This window comes from Drosophila grimshawi, unplaced genomic scaffold (genome assembly GCF_018153295.1).
Source record: "Drosophila grimshawi isolate 15287-2541.00 unplaced genomic scaffold, ASM1815329v1 contig_1367, whole genome shotgun sequence".
NCBI lineage: Eukaryota > Metazoa > Arthropoda > Insecta > Diptera > Drosophilidae > Drosophila > Drosophila grimshawi.
In genome coordinates, this window is record NW_025062889.1 from 8,426,242 (window position 1) to 8,444,867 (window position 18,626).

Here is an 18,626-nt window from a genome sequence, read left to right on the forward strand (position 1 = left end):
CTTTGTCCGAGCTGTTGTGATTTATTAACTTAATGATTTCATTGTAAGTCGTAATGAGTAGTTCGGTCTTTAATAAACGCAGGGGAACAGCATTTATGTTATAAGAGTTTATTCTCATGTTTATATATATATGCACACAATATATAAACATTTAAACATATAAAGCTACATGAGTAGATGGAAAAGCGGAAAATTACTATTAAAAAAAAAACAAACAAAAATACATGACATGAGCAGCAGCTGACTTCGAGGCATTAACTAATAGGTATATAGCAGCTCTATACAACAGTAATTTATCATATCCTGTAATAAGCTAGTCTCTTTCTATTGTTGACTACATACAAAAAAAAAGATACAATTTCCTTAATATTTTCAATACAACGCAATAATCTTTGGCAGTATCCGGCATGGTAATTTCGTAGAATCCATATCATAAAAAGCTGTTGTCTGAATTAAGAACAAAGGGTTAGGGGTTGGCTAAGAGCGATTAAACTGTGTGTGCCCTGGCGTGATTTGTATACCTTTCACCAGAAAGTCCTTGTCATTTTGGCCATAACAAAACAAAGTAAAGTTGTTGGCAAACTCTAAAGCGAATCCTAAGCAAACGAGAACCTGCAAATGATACGAATGCAGCCTTGGTGGTCACTATCTGATGCCCGCCCCTAAGCACATACTATTCACATACACACACAAACACACACACACACACATGGCTATGTAAACAATAAATGTTTTGCGCCAAGTTTCCTGTAGCTGTTTTTCTCCTTCAACCAGAACACACGTAGAAAATATCAAAAACAGGCAGGCAAATAACATTTTTGCTTAGCTGCAGTTGCTGTTTCGTGTCTATTGATTTTACATTGAAGCAAATTGGAAGGAAGTGGGGCTAAGAGAAAGGGGGCTGCACAAAGTGTTAACGTGCAAATGCATTTGTTTTTAGGCCTTGGTGTCACAAACAGGTAACGTTTAAGGTAAACACCAAAGTCACCAACACGAAAGCTGCCTCCAACCTCCTCTCAGGCCAGGTGCACTTTTAAAGTATCCTTCAGCTGAAAAGAAAAGTCGTCTAATGTATTAAAGATGAAGAGAGACAAGAAATGACGCCACAGATTTCCCTATTTAATTGAATATTTAATGAGCTTTTTTTTTAAATCGACACTGCCCCACAGAGATGGGGGGCGAGCTGAGGCCTCGAATTGGTGATCATTTATTTACATGGCAAATAAACAGCGAACGAAAATTCCACTTGGGTTCATTGGTATCATATACGATATCAAAGCGAATGCCAATGAAGGTCAATCTAACAATTTACGGGTCCAGCAGCTGTTAACGCACGGATTCGAATTATACAATTGATAGCCATTAATATGGACAAATGGCAACATATTATGCTGCCTCTTTAAAAGCGGTTATTGACTCGGCTGACCACAATTTTTGTTTGCTTTTCGCTTTTTTTTTTGGCACATTTGTCAAGGCCGCACACGAATTACTGACTAATTATAGCCGCAGACATTTGCCAAAAGAAAAGCAAAAGTTCACAGGCCGCCACTCAGATTACTTGGCTCGTTAATGTCGATGGCGTATACTTAATTTCAGCTTCTTTTTGTGTAGCGCCAGTTGGCAGCTGGTATTCAGTTCAGTAGTTTAACGACATGTGAATAATTTATCCTTAATTATACATTTCCATGTTTTAATATCCATTACAAATGAGAAAAAAAAGGTATATTCGTATTTTTTCCACTGAGTTTAACGTATATTATGACAGCAAAAGTATATACTCGTATATAAATACACAAATATACCTAGGGTATCATAAGTAAATCATTTGTACTTCCAATTTCGATAAAAATTTAACGAAAATTTTGATCAAGGACAAATGGCAATTATTAATTAAAACTGCCTTTGGTAGAAATCAAATATAAACCTTATTCTGGCATATTTTCTGTTTAATTAGACAATGAAACTTTATATTTTTTTGATAGACTACGAGACTACGAGGTATTTTTAAGAGTACTCTTCCATCGATTCCATCGGTTTGTTTGCATTCTGGGCACCTTTGTTGGCTGCTTCTTTTTATTTGGGGGCAGTGTGTTAGCCGAGTTCTGAGTGTCTTGTAAGTGTCATTAATTAGCTGATACATGGGCTACCCTGGCCAAGTGCCCCGCTCTGACTGCACCTGGATTTCAGCTGAACCGTTGCCTCTTCCTGCTGCGACTTGGCTTGAAATCCATTGACCCCATTCACAGTGCGCAACTGCTGCTGCTGCAGTTTTTTGCAGTTCCATAAATAAACCACGGCCATAAATAAACACACATACATGCATATGTATGTATACGTAGATGCAAGATACAAGATACATATATTTACATATATAATGTACTCCATTGTTCACCATCTCGAAATAGACTTAGCACACGGAAACGCTCAGGCAGCGACGAATAGTTTAGTTGCTGCAACTGGAGATGGACTGCGAAGTGAGTTGCAATAGCGGGTGCGGGAGCCGGGACGATTTCTATTGGGTTGCAGCCAACACACACACACACACACACCTTTATAAAGAATATTTTTGCATAGACTTTGCACCCTATCGAAAGGCTTTTGGCGTATGGCCAGCCAAATTACAAATTACTATGAAACACTCAGAAATTCCCCAAAGTTGTTGGTAATAACCAAATGTAATCAACTGGAATACCACAAGAGAGGAACGGGTGGGTTGGGGGTGGATATTGTAACAAGCGCGCCAAACTAATATTAATTTGGTCTATTCCCATAGCAATTCTGTTAATGACCCTGCAGAAAAGCTGTAAATAGCTCAATAAAATCCATGTTTATACATAGATATGTTTATCATTTATGGGGCGCTAAATTGATTTAAATTATAGCCAACAAATGCGAAAACAGTGCAATAAGGATATAGAAGGGAAAAATTCTTTTAATATTGATCATACAACTTGATAACTTGTTTCATAAAACAATATTCTCTATGAATGCCAAAAAGACCAGTATGAATTTAACTAAAATTCAAAAGCATTGTTTTTACAATTGTGTTTAACGCAAATTAAACAAAAAATTAATATCAAAATAATTAAATAAACTATTCGCCGTTTGTTTTGTTTATGAAATTCTTTCCTATTCCATTCAAAAAAAAAACATTAATAAATCGATTTGTTTTAAGCAATTGGCAGCAGTTTTCAATGGCCAACTATTATATATCCCTTAGAGGATAGCAATTGCAAACGTTAGCTATATTTTGTTGCGATTGAAATGAATGTTGTAATTAAAACAGGAAAACCAAAACAAATGATTCGCATGCCATGGACCATGCCGCAAAGTGTGAGCTTATTTTTATACAATCTAAATGTATTTTTAAGCATCGACATATTAAAGCATCCCCTCAGGCACATTCAGGTGTGATGTGAGGACTGGCAGACACAGCCAACTCAGGCTATAAATTTTTGCACATATTCGGCATATTTGGTCTGCGGCTTGCAGCATTTCAAACAAAGCAACCAAAACCAAAATTATATTATTTTATAGCCTTTACATTGAATACGAAATTTATGTTTGGTATCTGGCAAAACTGCATTTAGATTAACATTGGTGAAATGCAGCTGTGTTTTATAAACAACGAATTTCATTCCATTTCATATCTGGTATATTAATAGTTCAATTTTATACGACCTGTTGGCCTGCACGTAGTCCAACTAAGTGAAATAAAAACAATACAACCATCTTTAGAGATTTAACGCGTCTTTATTGGCTCATTTTCGGACACGATTGTTTTTTAATTTGTCTATTTAAAAACTGCTATATATGTTCTTCACACTCGGCAAACTGTTCGGCTAATGGCCAATGCGAAATTGATGAAAAACACACTCCATTCAACAACAAAATCCAATACAATTTCTATGAAGTATGCCCATGTAGTCAAATACTCTGGCTTTAATTTTATACATTCTCAACTGAATATACCCGCCACGCAGTCTATCTACAGGTCAAATGTTTGTTTGTCAAATGTTTTTCTTCGAATTTTTGTATGCCACATGCCACATACATGTACATAATATACAAAATTGCTCATATGCCGCGATGTCATCGTAAAAATTGATATCTTCATCAAGGCTTTGCGGACTGCGGCACGATTACTCCCTCAAATTGCTCCCCTGTGTCCATTTGTCCAAAAAGTTTCACGTGCCTCCACTTGGGGCATTTGTTATGCGTAGGTGGACCAACTTTAATATGCCAAACAATTTGTGGCAACTCGTCATAGGTGGTGGAACACGCTCACACACACACACACACACACATTTTTGTGTATTATTAATTAGTCAAGCGAAAAAGTGTTTTTTTTTTGTCAAGCAGCCCAAATTTCATAATTTGTTAAGCAAATACTCAAGTATTCATCGTATTTACCGACGTCCCACATTATAGAAGTCGAAGTAAACCAACCTGTAATTTATTGCAAAACTTTTGGTGTTTGCGTGAATTTGTTGAAACATTTTCAATTTGTTGCAATTTATTCGATCCGCTTATTTATTCGCAACAATTTACGAGTGCTTTGAACAAGGGAATATACACTTTATAAAGCCAGACAAATGTGTTAAGTTAGTTTATGTTGAGCGGTAACTTGGCAATATTTTAGAAACTTGTTAATGGTAAAATGACCGTCAACATGTTGAAATACACAACATTTTGTATTGATCTGGATATATATTCAATATTTGGATAAGCTGCCAGACTTGCTAACATTTTCTTCTGTTTTTTTTTTTTTTGGTAAAAGTTGAGCCAATTAGAAGTTGAGCTAATTAGCAAGTAATTGGGAGCAGTTATTGGACTACCGTTGACCCTGTTTAGCAACTTCCTTCGGTTGGTTCTTGCTTGGTTGTTGTTTGCGAAGGTCTTTGCCTCGACACCAATTGGCAAAAAGCTTGACTTAGTTTTTGCCAGCAGGCAACACGCGATGCCTTGTAGCAGTTGCAACTGCCACACCTCAAGGTGTAGATAAGAAAAACTTATTGCGCACAACTGTACAACTTCCGAACTACGGCATAGCCTTGAGCCAGTCAAACAAAAGTGGACGAAGGTCTGAATAAAATTTGCAAAATATAAGTCCAAATACTAAGAAATATAATTCCGAAAAACAAATTCCAATGCGAGGAGAAGAGAAGGTCTAAAAGAGTCCATTCAATTGTAAAAATCGGCTTAAATCAAATGTTTCTCTTGCCTGCAAACAGCCCTCACTCAGCATGGACAACACCGTGGAAACACTGCTCATCAAGAATGAAGGGGATTTCATCAGTGTGGAGCAAGGCAAGGAGCTAAATGCACGCAAGCGTCACTCACAGCAGCTGGCACATCCGCCGCATGTTGCCCAACTGCATCATCATCATCATCATCACCAGGTGCAGGGACACGCTTATTCCCAACAGCAACAACAGCAGCAACAGCAACAACAACAGCAACACAAACGCGATGAGAACATGCGCCAGTTGTTGGATGTAACCAATACGCTAACAATTGAGGAGCTGCGCGACTTTGAAATGCGGTAAGTCTCAGCGAATGCGCATTTAATGTCACAATCATAAAAAGCTGTTGATTTCATTAGTCCGCATGAATGCCAAATGGCAAATGGCAAATAAAAGCCAACGAAGGCAAAGCTATAAAATTAAACAAATAATTTACGACCTTCAAGTGCAGTTGATGAATTGCAGCTGATTCGACATTTATTTATTTCGAATTGCTCTAAATTCACATATCACGTATAAGAAAGGTTATTTAGTCAAGCGACTGTGACAAAATGTCATAATATGGATATCCAATGATGTCGAAGCCGTAGGCTGTATAAACATGTATACATTATTAATCATATCTATTAGTATAAGCCATGACCAAGTGTTGACAAAGTTCTGGGACAGACGGTGACTGTTTTCTTAGATAGATTTGGGGAACTAATTAAAATTTGTCTTTTGGCAACGTGCATTGTTTGACAAAGGAAAACTTGTGGTTGACTTTAGATAGATGCCATTAGCATCGGAATTGCACTGGCTGTGCAAATTGGAAATTCCAGCTAACAAGTGTACGTGGATATCTGATAAGGATGAGCCACAAAACCAGTCAACTGCATGTCTGCGTGTGTGCTTTGCATACGTTATTCCAATTAACTGTTCAAGTCTGCCGCATTCTGTGGAATTTCTGTCAATAGCTCGTTTTTTTCCTAATTACAGCGAACTCACTAACTTCTTTTCGAAAAACTGAACATTTTTCTTCTTTTTTTTTTGCAATTGCAGCTATGGCTCACCGCATCACAGTCGCTCGCAGTCAGTGAAAATGCCCGGCAGTCGTGCCTCGGGCCGCCCAAATCAACTGTGTCTGCCCCAGCAAAGATCTCGGTATGTACCAAAATGTAAATTGCTTGAAAAATGCCTTTCCTTCCTTTCAACTGGGTTTTTCGGTTTTCTTTCAAACCATTTACAGTGTGGCATCAATGCCAAATACTGGCGTTGAGGAGGAATATTACAGACTACGCCACTTTTCTATTACCGGCAAAGGCGTTGTGAATCGCGGTGATTCACTGAAGAGTCGACGCAGTCGCTCCAACAACAGCGTTGCCAGCTCCAATTCAAGCACAGAACACTTGACTGCCCAGCAACAGCAGCAGCAGCAGCAGCAGCAACAACAGCAGCAGCACCCACAGCAGGGACAACAACAACAGTTGCCCGCACCCAGCTCGACTTCGGCACGCACCTCACTGGCCTCCAGTCGTGAGAGTAGCACCTCCAATCCAGGCAATGGACCGTACAGGTACGTCTTAGAGCCACAAACTGTGAAGTTTTCCACTCTACTGATTATAATCCCTTTCAGAGTTCTGATGCTAGGCGGTCCCGCTGTCGGTAAAAGTTCGCTGGTCTCACAGTTCATGACCTCGGAGTATTTGCATGCATACGACACAAGCATTGGTGAGTAGCACAAATCCACAAGTTCAACCAAAAGTTGCACGTCCAAAAAAAAAGAAACCGTGTCCCCTTTCGAACCCCTTGAATGCTGCTTAAACTTCGACTTAGTGCTTAGGTTTAGGCTTTAGTGCTTTGTCATTGTGTGTGTGTGTGTGCTTGTGTGTGTGTATATATATGTGCGTGTGCGTGTGTTTGTTTGTTTGTATTTCTGTGTGTGCCTCATGTGTTTGTGTCCGTCTGGTCCTCAACCCTTGACCCTTAAATGTGTGTATGTCTAGTATTGTTTTGCCTTTTGTTTTTGCTTTTTTTTACCTTGGCCTTTGCCTTAATAAATGTGTTTTTTTTTTGGTTGTTATTATTTATATCTTTTTGTATTTACATTGTTTTTTTTTATTTTGCTTTTGTTTATCTGTTGAATTTTGGTGTCGTTTTGTGCTTTGCCCTTGACTACAAAATTTACGACCATCTTACAAACATATTTATATTTATCATTATTTTTATTTTTTTTTTGCATTTTGCTTTATTTTGGTTGACTTTTATGACCTTATACGCTGTGTACATATGAGCACTGAGATTTGATCACACAATTGGCATTAAAGAACATAAAAACAAGAAAACAACAAATGTTGTATAATTGTATAAATCGAACTGGAAATTTCACACAATATAAAAAAAAAAAAAATCAACAAATGGAAAATTTATGTACAGTGCGGAAAATGATTTTTGCAAATGCGGGAATTTGGATTGACTATTGAAAACAAATTGGAAATGTTATCAATATAAAATATAAAGCAAGAAAGTACATCAAGTCCAATTTCCCGAATGCTTAGTTGTAAATGTCTCAAAATTAGAATGCAAGCACCCAAAAGTCATATTCAATATTCTAACACCAAACAAAACACTTGTCAAACAAAATCGAAAAAAAATCAATGATATTTTTCTGTTCTTTCTCGTCTTTTGACCATAAATCACATTAATCAACCTAATGTTCTCTCATTCAACATAACAACGACCACAAATATGAAACCGAACCAAACTAACAAAATGACAACAACGAATTTATTTATAATCAATCCTCAACTCAGATCTAGGCAACTGTGATATACGCATACATATTGAAAAAGCCGCCGACGGTAATAGCAACAACAAAAACCAAAAAAAATCTATCAAAAATAATTATTACAATAATATTTATTCCAACTCCATATTTAATATACTATAATAAATGCTTAACACAAATTGTATCAACAAAAAACCTAACAAAACATTTTCATTTTAATTTTTAACTTGCTTAACGTTTGAGCTGCATTTGCATTGCGTTGAAAATTAAATTCGAATTAACTTACTCAACTACTTAGCTCCTAATTTATTCTAATCCTCACACACAGGACACACGCCCACCCACACGCCCCGCGACTCCCCTAATTAGGCCATCGGCTAAGTCCAAAGTAGTTCTCTCTATCACACAATCACACGCAAAGTCCTGAAAACACAATACACAAACAAACTATGCAACAAAGAAAAACATTTATTTTATTATTACTGCTCTATCAATGGAGAGTCCAATCAATGCGGCTTTGTTTGACCCCGCCTCCCTCACTTAAGTCCCCTGTGAATGGGTCAAGCTTTTATCTATGTAAACACAAAATACAAACAGAGTTATATGTAAATGTGATTAAGTCTAGAAAAATGTCCAAAAACGTGACTCAAAAGGTCATTTAGGTGGATCGATAAAGAGCTACAAATAATTTCAATACTCAACATCGAGAGCTTTAATTGAGTTGGCCATTCAGCTGATAAATGTGTCAAATTGATAGAAAATTGACTGTAAAATCTCATGAATTTTCAGATGTGTAATCATTAAATGCAATAAGTACGCTTAAAATGTCAATTACAGTCGTAATTTATGTGCAGCCACAACTTAAGCGAACGCATAAATAGAGTGTCAGACCCTTTCGCATATATATCATTTTCAGTTTACTGTACTCTCATTCAATAAGCTCTAAAAGCAATATATATTCACCAATAAATAATATGGCTAATTAACGTATGCACACAACACACATTACACAGTCATTCATATTTCATTGCATACCACTCGGGCGCAGTTGGATGAGATTCATAAAAGCGAACTTCAATCCAAACATTTAAAACATCTCTCTTAAAAAAGCGAATTTTGCACATTTCCCATGCTATATGTATTATATATCCTAATATATATTTGAGAACGTAATTCAGAATTACATGTGGAGCGCTTCTAAAACACCCAACAAGCTACAAACCAACCAGTCAATTGTAAATATATGTAATATTTAGCTGAATGATTATCACGTTATTTGCACACTTTATTTGTAGCTATAATTTAATTTTTCTTATTATATTATACTTATTCAAATACTATATCAAATGCCCAGCCTTAAAGCTTATTTGAATCAATTGTTTTCTTATTTTAAAATGAATAGATGATGAATCTGGCGAAAAGGCCGTATCAGTATTGCTCAGCGGCGAGGAATCCGAGCTAATATTCATAGATCATGGATACACCGATATGACTGTAAGTACTTTGACTCATCCATAAAAAAGGAAACATTTGCCCCATCAACCTCTAACTCGAAATGTCATTTGAACTAAGGTCAATGCACACACAGACTATACTAACCACTCAGCACTCAACCTAAGAGATGCTTTATCTGTGACATTTCATAATGCCATTAACATACACAATCAACACACACACACACACAACTTAGCACATAGACGCATCCTGTTGAACCGAACTCAATGTCATCATTTTTTTTTTATTTGTCTTTTTGCTTTTACAGCCAGATGAATGCTTGACCAACTATGATCCGCATGGATATTGCGTCATCTACTCCGCGGCGGACCGCAGTAGTTTTAGCATTGCCGAACAGGTGCTTCAGGTGCTGTGGACCAATCAGAATATCGCACAGAAAGCGGTTATACTAGTGTCGAACAAAGCGGACCTTGCCAGGAGTCGACTTGTCACATCCGAAGGTAAATAAATGAGACTCAATGCAGCTGACTAAACGATTTTCAAATGTCTCTTTCATTAACACTTCAAAATGCGCTCGATTGGGTTTTTCTATAAAAAGAGCTACAGAAAACGACATTCCACGTGGGTGGGTGTGTGTGAGTGTGTGTGTGTGTGTGTTCGAAAATGGTTGTGCGCCTGCAAAGGACACCACAAAAGCTGCCACAGACAGCTGCAGTCGCTTTAATGTTCGTACCTCAATGAAACTTGATCAAGCGGAAGTTGATTGCCACACCTATACACCAATATATACACACATACACACACACACACACACAAGCGCACACACACCAAAAGAGACACTACATGGACATGTATATAATATATATATAAATGTTTAGCAACGAGGCATCGTTAAATGTGAAGCAAGTGAAGGTCACTCAACTGCTGGACGCTCATTGCCTTTTATGAATTTTTCAAGTACAACCACTTAAAGTGCCCTACATAATTTCTAAATGTTTTTTTAATTCGTTTAGCGTGCTTCAGAGGCTTAGAAATATGGAAAAAAAAATTAGATTTAAAAAAACAAATTTATTCATTGCTTAATTGGCAATCGAAGTCAGAAACAAGTAACAAAAATGGAGAGATTTCTGATACCGGGAAAATGGGTAATAAATGAATCTAGATACATATATTTTATATAGAGTATTAAAGTTTCTACTTGTTGTAGATAAGTTTGCTGTTCTTAATTTATATCTATTTAAACTGTCAGCAGATTTGGGCACTGTCATCATGGTACTCTCCGAGCATGGCTTTCATCTAAGAAATTCAATATTTTCACAAATTACATTTGTTTTTAATGGCCGCTTACGAAAGTGTCAGCGTCAACAAAAGCGAGAAGAAAACGAGAAGCAAATTTTAGGTCATTTTAGCAGCGAACAACGGCACTAGACAACAATTACGAGGGGAGTGGCAGCCGGGAATGGAGCAGGGGGGGATGCGGTGCGTGCTTTTTATGTCAATGCAGCCGGGGAAATTGTTTAAGCGCAAAATTGATTACATTTTATTCCTGCGGCTTACGCTCAAATAAGCTCATTGCTATTGTTGGCAATATAAAAGCAGGCTGCTTAAGGGATGCTTGTTTCACAAAATTTCATAAAACATTTATGGCATTGTACCAAAAACAAAAAAAAAGAAAGGACAGCAAAAACATGATGAGGATACCTTAAAGAACTACTGAAACTCAATACCGAAATCCCATTTAACAAAAACAAAAACACAATTAAAACGACTAAACTATGGAAATGAGCTTTCCATGCAATTAAGAGAAGCCAAATGAGTCTGGGTATGGTTAATATTTGCCATGCCCCACCCAGATGCTATCTTAAGCAGTTGGGGCTGCAGTCATGGATATTTGAAATTGCCTGCATTTGCCATTTGGCTGCCAAGAGTAGTTTTCATTGTTTATGTGTTTTGTTTGCTTTTAATTAAGCGCAAACTGACTTTTGTTATGCGTTACGAGGGTGAGAAAATATTTCGCTTTATAATCCTTAAAGCTCTAAGTACTGCAAAGTGTTTGTTAGCCATGGCTCTATAATAAAAGAACCATAATAAGCTGCAAAAGCATTTAAGAGGCACAGATGAGAACATGCTATCAAAATCTAATAAAAATGACGCCAACTTTTTGGCACATCGTTAATAAAAATGGTATATGTGTATGTATGTGTGTGTGTGTGTTTGTGTTTGTATGTGTGTAGATGTGTAGATGTCATAAAAGCCTATGAAGAACATACAACACCCAGCTACTTATTGTAGTCGTAGGCAACAGATTTTTACGACAGCCGACGCAGGAAACGTGACGAAGTCTGTACAGTAACCAATTGTTGGTAGGGGAGGGGCCGAACGGTGGGACAGGGGGCAGTTGGAGGGGTTAATGGGCAACGTGTTTAGGTGTATAAAGTGTCCAAGTTTTTTGGTTTTTATTACCCAATCCATGAATTAAACTAAGCGACGCAATTTGATTTGATTAACTTGACGCATAGCTGAGATTCACTGGCAACTTTATGTATCAAATGTTCATAAACATACATTTTATTACAGAGGGCAAAGCTATGGCCACAGCATATGATTGCAAATTCATTGAGACATCGGTGGGCATTAATCACAATGTGGATGAGCTGCTGGTGGGTCTACTATCACAGATACGCCTCAAGCTCGAGAATCCAGAGAAATCCAGGTTGGTATTTTGGTACAATCGAAAGTTTTCCCACTGTTATTAACTATGTCTATATCTGCCTTTAGGGATCTGTTTCGCAAGCGTTCCATTCGCAAGTCCAAGCGTCGTGCCTGCTCCCCGTTGAATGCCGGCTGCTTAAATGCTAACACGCCGCTGGGTCCACTGGGAGATGTTGCTGGAACGCCGCCTGGCAGTGCACAGAGCAGGTAAGTTTTATTAACACCTGTCAGCTAATTAAAAATGACCAAACATTTTGTCTGCCTCTCTCTCTCTCTCTCTCTGTCTCTGTAGTCCACGTAAATACCGGGGATCGCGCACCTCCACCAGCCTCAAGGTTAAGGGACTGCTGGGACGCGTCTGGACACGCGACTCCAAGTCCAAGAGCTGCGAGAATCTGCACGTACTTTAAGAGCCTCCTAAAGCACATCCAACACACACACACACACACACAACGACTGAGCATGGGCAGCAAATGGTAGGGGGAGGGGGGTACACGCTACGAGGGGGGCATGGGGGTGTTTTATGTTAATTGACCCACTTATAGCCTTTTGGTTTCCCAAATTCGGTGCATAAAAAATCCAGAGGATTATTTACATATACAATAAAATCAAAAGAAAGCTCCCAAAAATTATTCAATTAAGTTTTTAAACCTACAAGCTTCAAATAGACTCAAAAATCATAGCTTTATTATTATCTCTGTACATATTTATGTATATATATAATTTATATTTCGATAACATACTTTAATTACTTTTAATTTACATAGACTTTAAACTTTATGTACATATGTTTACATTTTATTCAAACAAATATAAAAACAAAATACTTCAAATTTATTTATTAAACGTGTTTTCTTTTGTTGCTTATGTCATCCTTTAAATCCCATAATCTAAACGACTTCCATGAATGCAAATAAAGGTTTATGTTTATTTAATAACAATTAAAAGAGAGGATTCTTTATAGCTGACGTTATCTATTCAGTCTTAAAAAAAATGAAGAAAACAATTAATTTTTTCCAGGGCTTAGCAAATTAATTATATATTTACATTTTCGAATTGTAAAATGTAGAAACCAATCAAAAGCAATAATTTTTTGTAATTTTTTAAACAATTAAATTATAACCCAAAATGATAAATTAATCAATTGTACTGATTTTTAGAATGGTTTGGCAATTGTTCGCCGAATAGAATTTATTATGAATTATATTATATATATGTACTTATAATGCTAATTCAATTGCATTTTAAAATCGTATTAATCTTCTTGTTGTTTAAATTGATTATTCAATATTCAAAAAAACAAACAAAAACCAAATATGTATAATAACAAAAAGAAGTTGTATCATTCAAATTCAATTTGCATTATGTAGTTTTTAAGTAATTTGCTGTTTAATAGACGCATGCAAGCAAAACATTTTTTTGTTGTTGCAGAAACCAGGTGCACAGCATAGGCACATATTATAGGTTTCTTACATAAGTCGGGACCATTCGAAATTGAACTAGAGCTACCACACAATATATATGTTTTCTCCACTTACGGGAGATTCGAAAGTTTAACATTAGTTTTAACATAATGTTTACAGAGTTATCAAAATAAAAAACAACAACAACAAATATAGTCTAAATCCATGTTGACAACAGGGACCCGTCTGTATCAGATTTAGAAAAGGTTCTGCACAGCATTTCTCTAACAAATCAAATTATCAATGTCACAATTAAATAACACGTAGGTAAATGCATAGACATTTTAATATGTTGAGAACATTTTTGCGGTACATAATTATAGATGTGTATTTAACATTTATTGTATATCAAAACAATTGCAGCACAATGGAATTTAAAGAATATTTAATACATACAGTACATAATACACTTAAACTAAATTTGGCAAATGCCCAATTCTCTTAAAAGTTGCAAACAAAACGATATAAATGTAAAACTTATCTAACTTGTCTATGAATTTATTAAATATTTAGATGTACTTTTTTTCATCCAGCATAAAGGTTAATCCAAATGAATTCGAGCCGCAGAATGTCAATGGGAACTCCACCCAGATGATAACTGGTCTAAAAATTGAATGTATAAAGCTATGTAGGAACACAAATTGTCAACCCTAAATAGTTGTCAAGAGTTAATAGGCCAAGAGAAAAAAGAGTATAAGCAAGAGATTCAAATATATTCCATTTACTATTACAAAACTTTATGTGTAATTTATGTATAATAAACGTGTAAACTTTGAACTTAAATCGTTGTTTCCGTCTTTAATAAAATAATAGAAAAATAATCATAAATAAAAACTATGCAAATACAGGCAATTAACTTTTTTGCTAGGCGCTGTTCCAGTTGAACTGCGAGACACTGTATATTGCTGTAAAAGTTTTTATACTCACTTAAGTCTCCGTATTGAGGTGAATGAGTTCATCAATGTGGTGTCATGCCAGCGTGAACAGCTAATCGTCAACGGTGAATGGCAAAATGAACAGATGTTTTGCATTCTGTGCGAATGACTATTTGCGATTTGGCCTGGCCGCCAGCAGTGCGACGATTTCACGGCCAGCACCAACGCACAAAATTCGCGGTCAACGTTTCGACAAGCGGAAGTCGCCCCAGACGCTTTATATAATATGATAAGCTGACGTGATATAAACTCTCAGTCTGCAGATAACCGTGTGATATAATTATACGTACTAAGGATATAAGATGTTGCGCTATAGAATGGGTTCAGTGGTCCGTGGCACGCTCTCATTCAAGGCAACATCGAAATTATTGCTCCAAATGCAGCTACCAGGTGTAGTTGGCGCAGTGGCCTTGCAGTGCCGCCATCTGAGCCCCATGAATGAGTACCGGAAGCGTATCGAATCCGGTAAACTGATGACTGACAACAAACAGGAGTCAACAATGGAGCAGCTGGACGCTCTCTATCACAAAATCCGCAACTATCAGCCATCCGTACAAGCGTCATCGGGCGGAGGTGGTTTCTTTGGTTCGCTCTTTGGCAAGAAATCGGGTGAAGATGTCGATGATGACTTAAATGCGGGCAGCCACAGTCCACAGGGACTCTATCTCTACGGCAGTGTGGGCGTGGGCAAGACAACACTCATGGATCTGTTCTACGACTGCTGCACGGAGGTGAGTGTGTGTGGAAGAGTAAAGAAATCTGCAAATAATCCAAGTTTTATTTGCATAGATTGACCGGAAACGGAGAGTGCACTTCACCGCCTTCATGACGAACGTTCATTCGCTCATCCACGAGGCCAAGGAACGGCAGGGTCCCATCGATCGTGCCTTCAACTCGGAAAAACCTGCACCCTTCGATCCCACAAAACCAGTGGCTGATATAATAGCAAGAGAATCGTGGCTCATTTGTTTCGATGAATTCCAAGTGACAGACATTGCGGACGCAATGATACTTAAGCGCCTGTTCACCCACCTCTTCAGGCAAGGCATTATTGTGGTGGCCACCAGCAATCGTCATCCCGAGGATCTCTACAAGAATGGATTGCAGCGTGTGAACTTTCTGCCGTTTATTGCACTGCTGCAGAAACGATGCCAGATAGCGAAACTGGACTCGATCGATTATCGGCGCATTGCCCAATCTGGCGATACGAATTATTTTGTCAAAGGTCAGACAGATGCGGCGGCATCGATGAATCGCATGTTCAAGATTCTGTGCGCCGAGGAGAATGACATCATTCGTCCTCGCACAATCACGCATTTCGGTCGCGATTTAACCTTTGCTCGCACTTGTGGCCAGATCTTGGACAGCAGCTTCAATGAGCTCTGCGATCGCGTGAGTATTCCCCGAGTGGATGATCTCCGATAAGGCTGCCCGTATTAATCTATCTATGTCTGTCTTTTTTAGCCATTGGCAGGCAGTGATTATGTGCAAATCGCGCAATTCTTTCACACGGTACTCATACACGACGTGCCGCAGCTGAATCTGAATGTCAGATCCCAAATGCGACGGTTCATAACGCTGATAGATACCCTATACGATAATCGAGTGCGCGTCGTTATCTCAGCTGATGAGACGCTGGCCAACCTTTTCAACGTTGGCCAGAAATCTGCCCCGATTTCCGATTCGGAACGTGCGCTAATGGATGACCTAAAGCTCAACGAAAACTCAGTGAGTAACACCGCGTTGTAGCTCTTATAAATCTCTTATTGGTATCTCATTTTTCTAGTCAAGCGTTTTTACTGGCGAAGAGGAGCTGTTTGCCTTTGAGCGGACAATATCGAGACTCTACGAGATGCAGACGTGTTCCTATTGGGAGCAATGGGCAAAACATCGCTGATATGCTCGCAAAACATATCAATTCTAAATTCAATGCAAAGCTTTAGTGCAATTAATAGGACAATTAAATTTTAGAACCGCTTCGTTGCTGGCCGTCACAAATTGATAAATCTGATGTATTTGTGTTATTATTGACATAATGATTACTTGAGTATTGAATCCATTTAGTTTGTTATCTGTCCACTCAACAATTGAGTAATCATTATCAGTATTAATATAATAAATTTGCATGTCTATGTTGAAGGTGTCCCACAATTGATCAAATCAGCGATATATTTATGAATGCAACTTTTAATTGTTTAACAACGCATCGCATTACCAATATCGCAAGTAAATACACGTTACCTGATTTTGAAACTGAATGAATCAATTTTTGATTGGGTTTTTCAGACTGGGACGAACAAGAATAATAATAATAATTTTATCAATTTTTAATTTGTTTTTTTTTCAGATTGAGACCGACAAGATAATAGTCAAATATTTTATCTCAATATATCATTATTTAATTTGTTTTTCCGACTGAGTCCGATAAGAATTATAGTCAAATATTTTATCTAAATATATCATTATTTAATTTGTTTTTCAGACTGAGTCCGATAAGAATAATAGTCAAATATTTTATCTCTATATTAGTTATATCTTTAATTTCTAAACACAAATCTTCAATTAGAGAAACACATTTGCCTCGACTATGAAATCAATTCACAAAAAAAGAATTTCTGCCATAAAATTTTATTTGTAAAATATATTGAAAACAAGCTTTTGGCCACATCAAGTTTTAAGAGTTCCACATTCACCCATTGAGTAAGGATTGATTTTGTTGCTTCAAAATGGTAGATCACAAATCCTTTATTGTAAACAAAACGCTACCCTTTGGTGAGCTGTCTTTATATACATATAAATCATCATTGTTACGTTGCCATTGTTCCTTCAGATGCCTCGTTGCTCATTGTAAACATTTCATTGCGTCCTGTGGAGGAGATTGCGTTGAGCATCTCGCAGCGTTGTGTTGTCACCGGGGTAAATGAGGTCGCCTGGGCATTGAGGGCACTGATGCTGACCGATCTGACCTCGCTGGGTGGCGATGATACCCAGGCGAATATACGTCGTCTATGCATGCGAGCCTGTTATCCGTTCGAGCCGCAGTTCTTTGACAAGTTCTTTGAGCGCACACTTCTCTCCGACATCCACTGTGCTGCCGTCTGTGTGTATCCGGCGCGTGTCAAGGACGCTCATACGGCGATACAGCAGTTCAAGCAATTGGATCGGATGGCCATTGCGGCAGTTGCCACTGGATTTCCCACTGGCCAATATGGACTGCAAACGCGTCTGCAGGAGATCAGTCATGCTATTCTCGCAGGTGCCACAGAGATCGATATTGTAATTAATCGCCAGCTGGCGCTGCTCGGTGACTGGGAGGCGCTCTACAATGAGGTGGTCCTCATGCGCAGCGCCTGCGGTGATCATGCACTGCTCAAGACCATTCTGGCCATTGGCGAACTGGGCACCATGGAGAATGTGAGTGGCCTGCCGTGAATTGAATCTTTCTAAATTCCATATTTCGTTGCAGGTCTATAAGGCGGCCATGGTGTGCATGATGGCTGGTGCGGATTTTCTAAAGACCTCCACGGGAAAGGAGGCGGTGAATGCCATTCTCCCCGTTGGCCTGGTCATGATCTTTGCCATACAGGAGTTCAAGCGACGCACCTGCCAAATTGTTGGCCTCAAGCCAGCGGGTGATGTGCGCACCGTGCGGGATGCGATTGCCTGGATGACGTTGGTCAGTGAAACGCTTGGCAGTCGCTGGTTGACGCCGCAACGATTCCGATTTGGCTCATCCGGACTGCTGGATGATATTGAGAAAGTTGTGCGCGCCGGTGTCACCAGGATGGAACGCGATGCGACCGAGAAAGCCAATCAGAACAACGCCTGCCTCAGAAACGGCAAGTGAGGATGCAATGTGCAATGAGTTGCGCAAAAATCAGCTAAAGAAATAATAAAATCGCTAAACTCATGTTAATGTTAAACCACTTTCGTTCAAACAATGTGACCAAGTCCGCTCAAATGCGTTGGTATTTTTTCGTTGGTATTTTAAACAGGCCGCATTTCAACGTTTGCCGCAACTGGTCATACTGCAGACAAAACTATTGAA

General features: G+C 38.2%; 3 protein-coding genes across 5 annotated transcripts in view; all 3 read left to right on the top strand.

Annotated features, from left to right (window-relative positions):
• LOC6560984 (histone-lysine N-methyltransferase 2D) overlaps nucleotides 1–12,671 on the top strand; it is a 39,437-nt gene extending 26,766 nt beyond the window's left edge. For 2 of the 3 annotated variants that reach the window (XM_032734803.2, XM_001986127.2), the window contains 9 exons: nucleotides 5,235–5,545; nucleotides 6,288–6,389; nucleotides 6,475–6,801; nucleotides 6,862–6,956; nucleotides 9,416–9,507; nucleotides 9,776–9,968; nucleotides 12,046–12,181; nucleotides 12,247–12,387; nucleotides 12,473–12,671. In XM_032734803.2, the coding sequence (XP_032590694.1) occupies nucleotides 5,235–5,545; nucleotides 6,288–6,389; nucleotides 6,475–6,801; nucleotides 6,862–6,956; nucleotides 9,416–9,507; nucleotides 9,776–9,968; nucleotides 12,046–12,181; nucleotides 12,247–12,387; nucleotides 12,473–12,590 (1,515 nt within the window). In that variant the 3' untranslated portion in view covers nucleotides 12,591–12,671. Of the gene's footprint in view, nucleotides 1–5,234; nucleotides 5,546–6,287; nucleotides 6,390–6,474; nucleotides 6,802–6,861; nucleotides 6,957–8,038; nucleotides 8,087–9,415; nucleotides 9,508–9,775; nucleotides 9,969–12,045; nucleotides 12,182–12,246; nucleotides 12,388–12,472 lie in introns of all 3 variants that reach the window. The other variant, XM_032734804.1, reaches the window with a different exon arrangement.
• A 2,010-nt stretch (nucleotides 12,672–14,681) lies between these two features.
• On the top strand, nucleotides 14,682–16,836 carry LOC6560985 (putative ATPase N2B). Its single transcript, XM_001986128.3, has 4 exons — nucleotides 14,682–15,309; nucleotides 15,368–15,970; nucleotides 16,043–16,306; nucleotides 16,365–16,836. Exons 1-4 carry the CDS (start codon nucleotides 14,881–14,883, stop codon nucleotides 16,473–16,475), a joined length of 1,407 nt encoding a protein of 468 aa, XP_001986164.2. The 5' UTR covers nucleotides 14,682–14,880; the 3' UTR covers nucleotides 16,476–16,836.
• A 388-nt stretch (nucleotides 16,837–17,224) lies between these two features.
• Nucleotides 17,225–18,501, top strand: LOC6561096 (deoxyribose-phosphate aldolase). Its single transcript, XM_001986129.2, has 3 exons — nucleotides 17,225–17,350; nucleotides 17,409–17,992; nucleotides 18,045–18,501. The coding sequence occupies exons 1-3, from the start codon at nucleotides 17,305–17,307 to the stop codon at nucleotides 18,423–18,425; spliced, it is 1,011 nt and encodes a 336-aa protein (XP_001986165.1). The 5' UTR covers nucleotides 17,225–17,304; the 3' UTR covers nucleotides 18,426–18,501.
• Nucleotides 18,502–18,626: the final 125 nt, after the last annotated feature.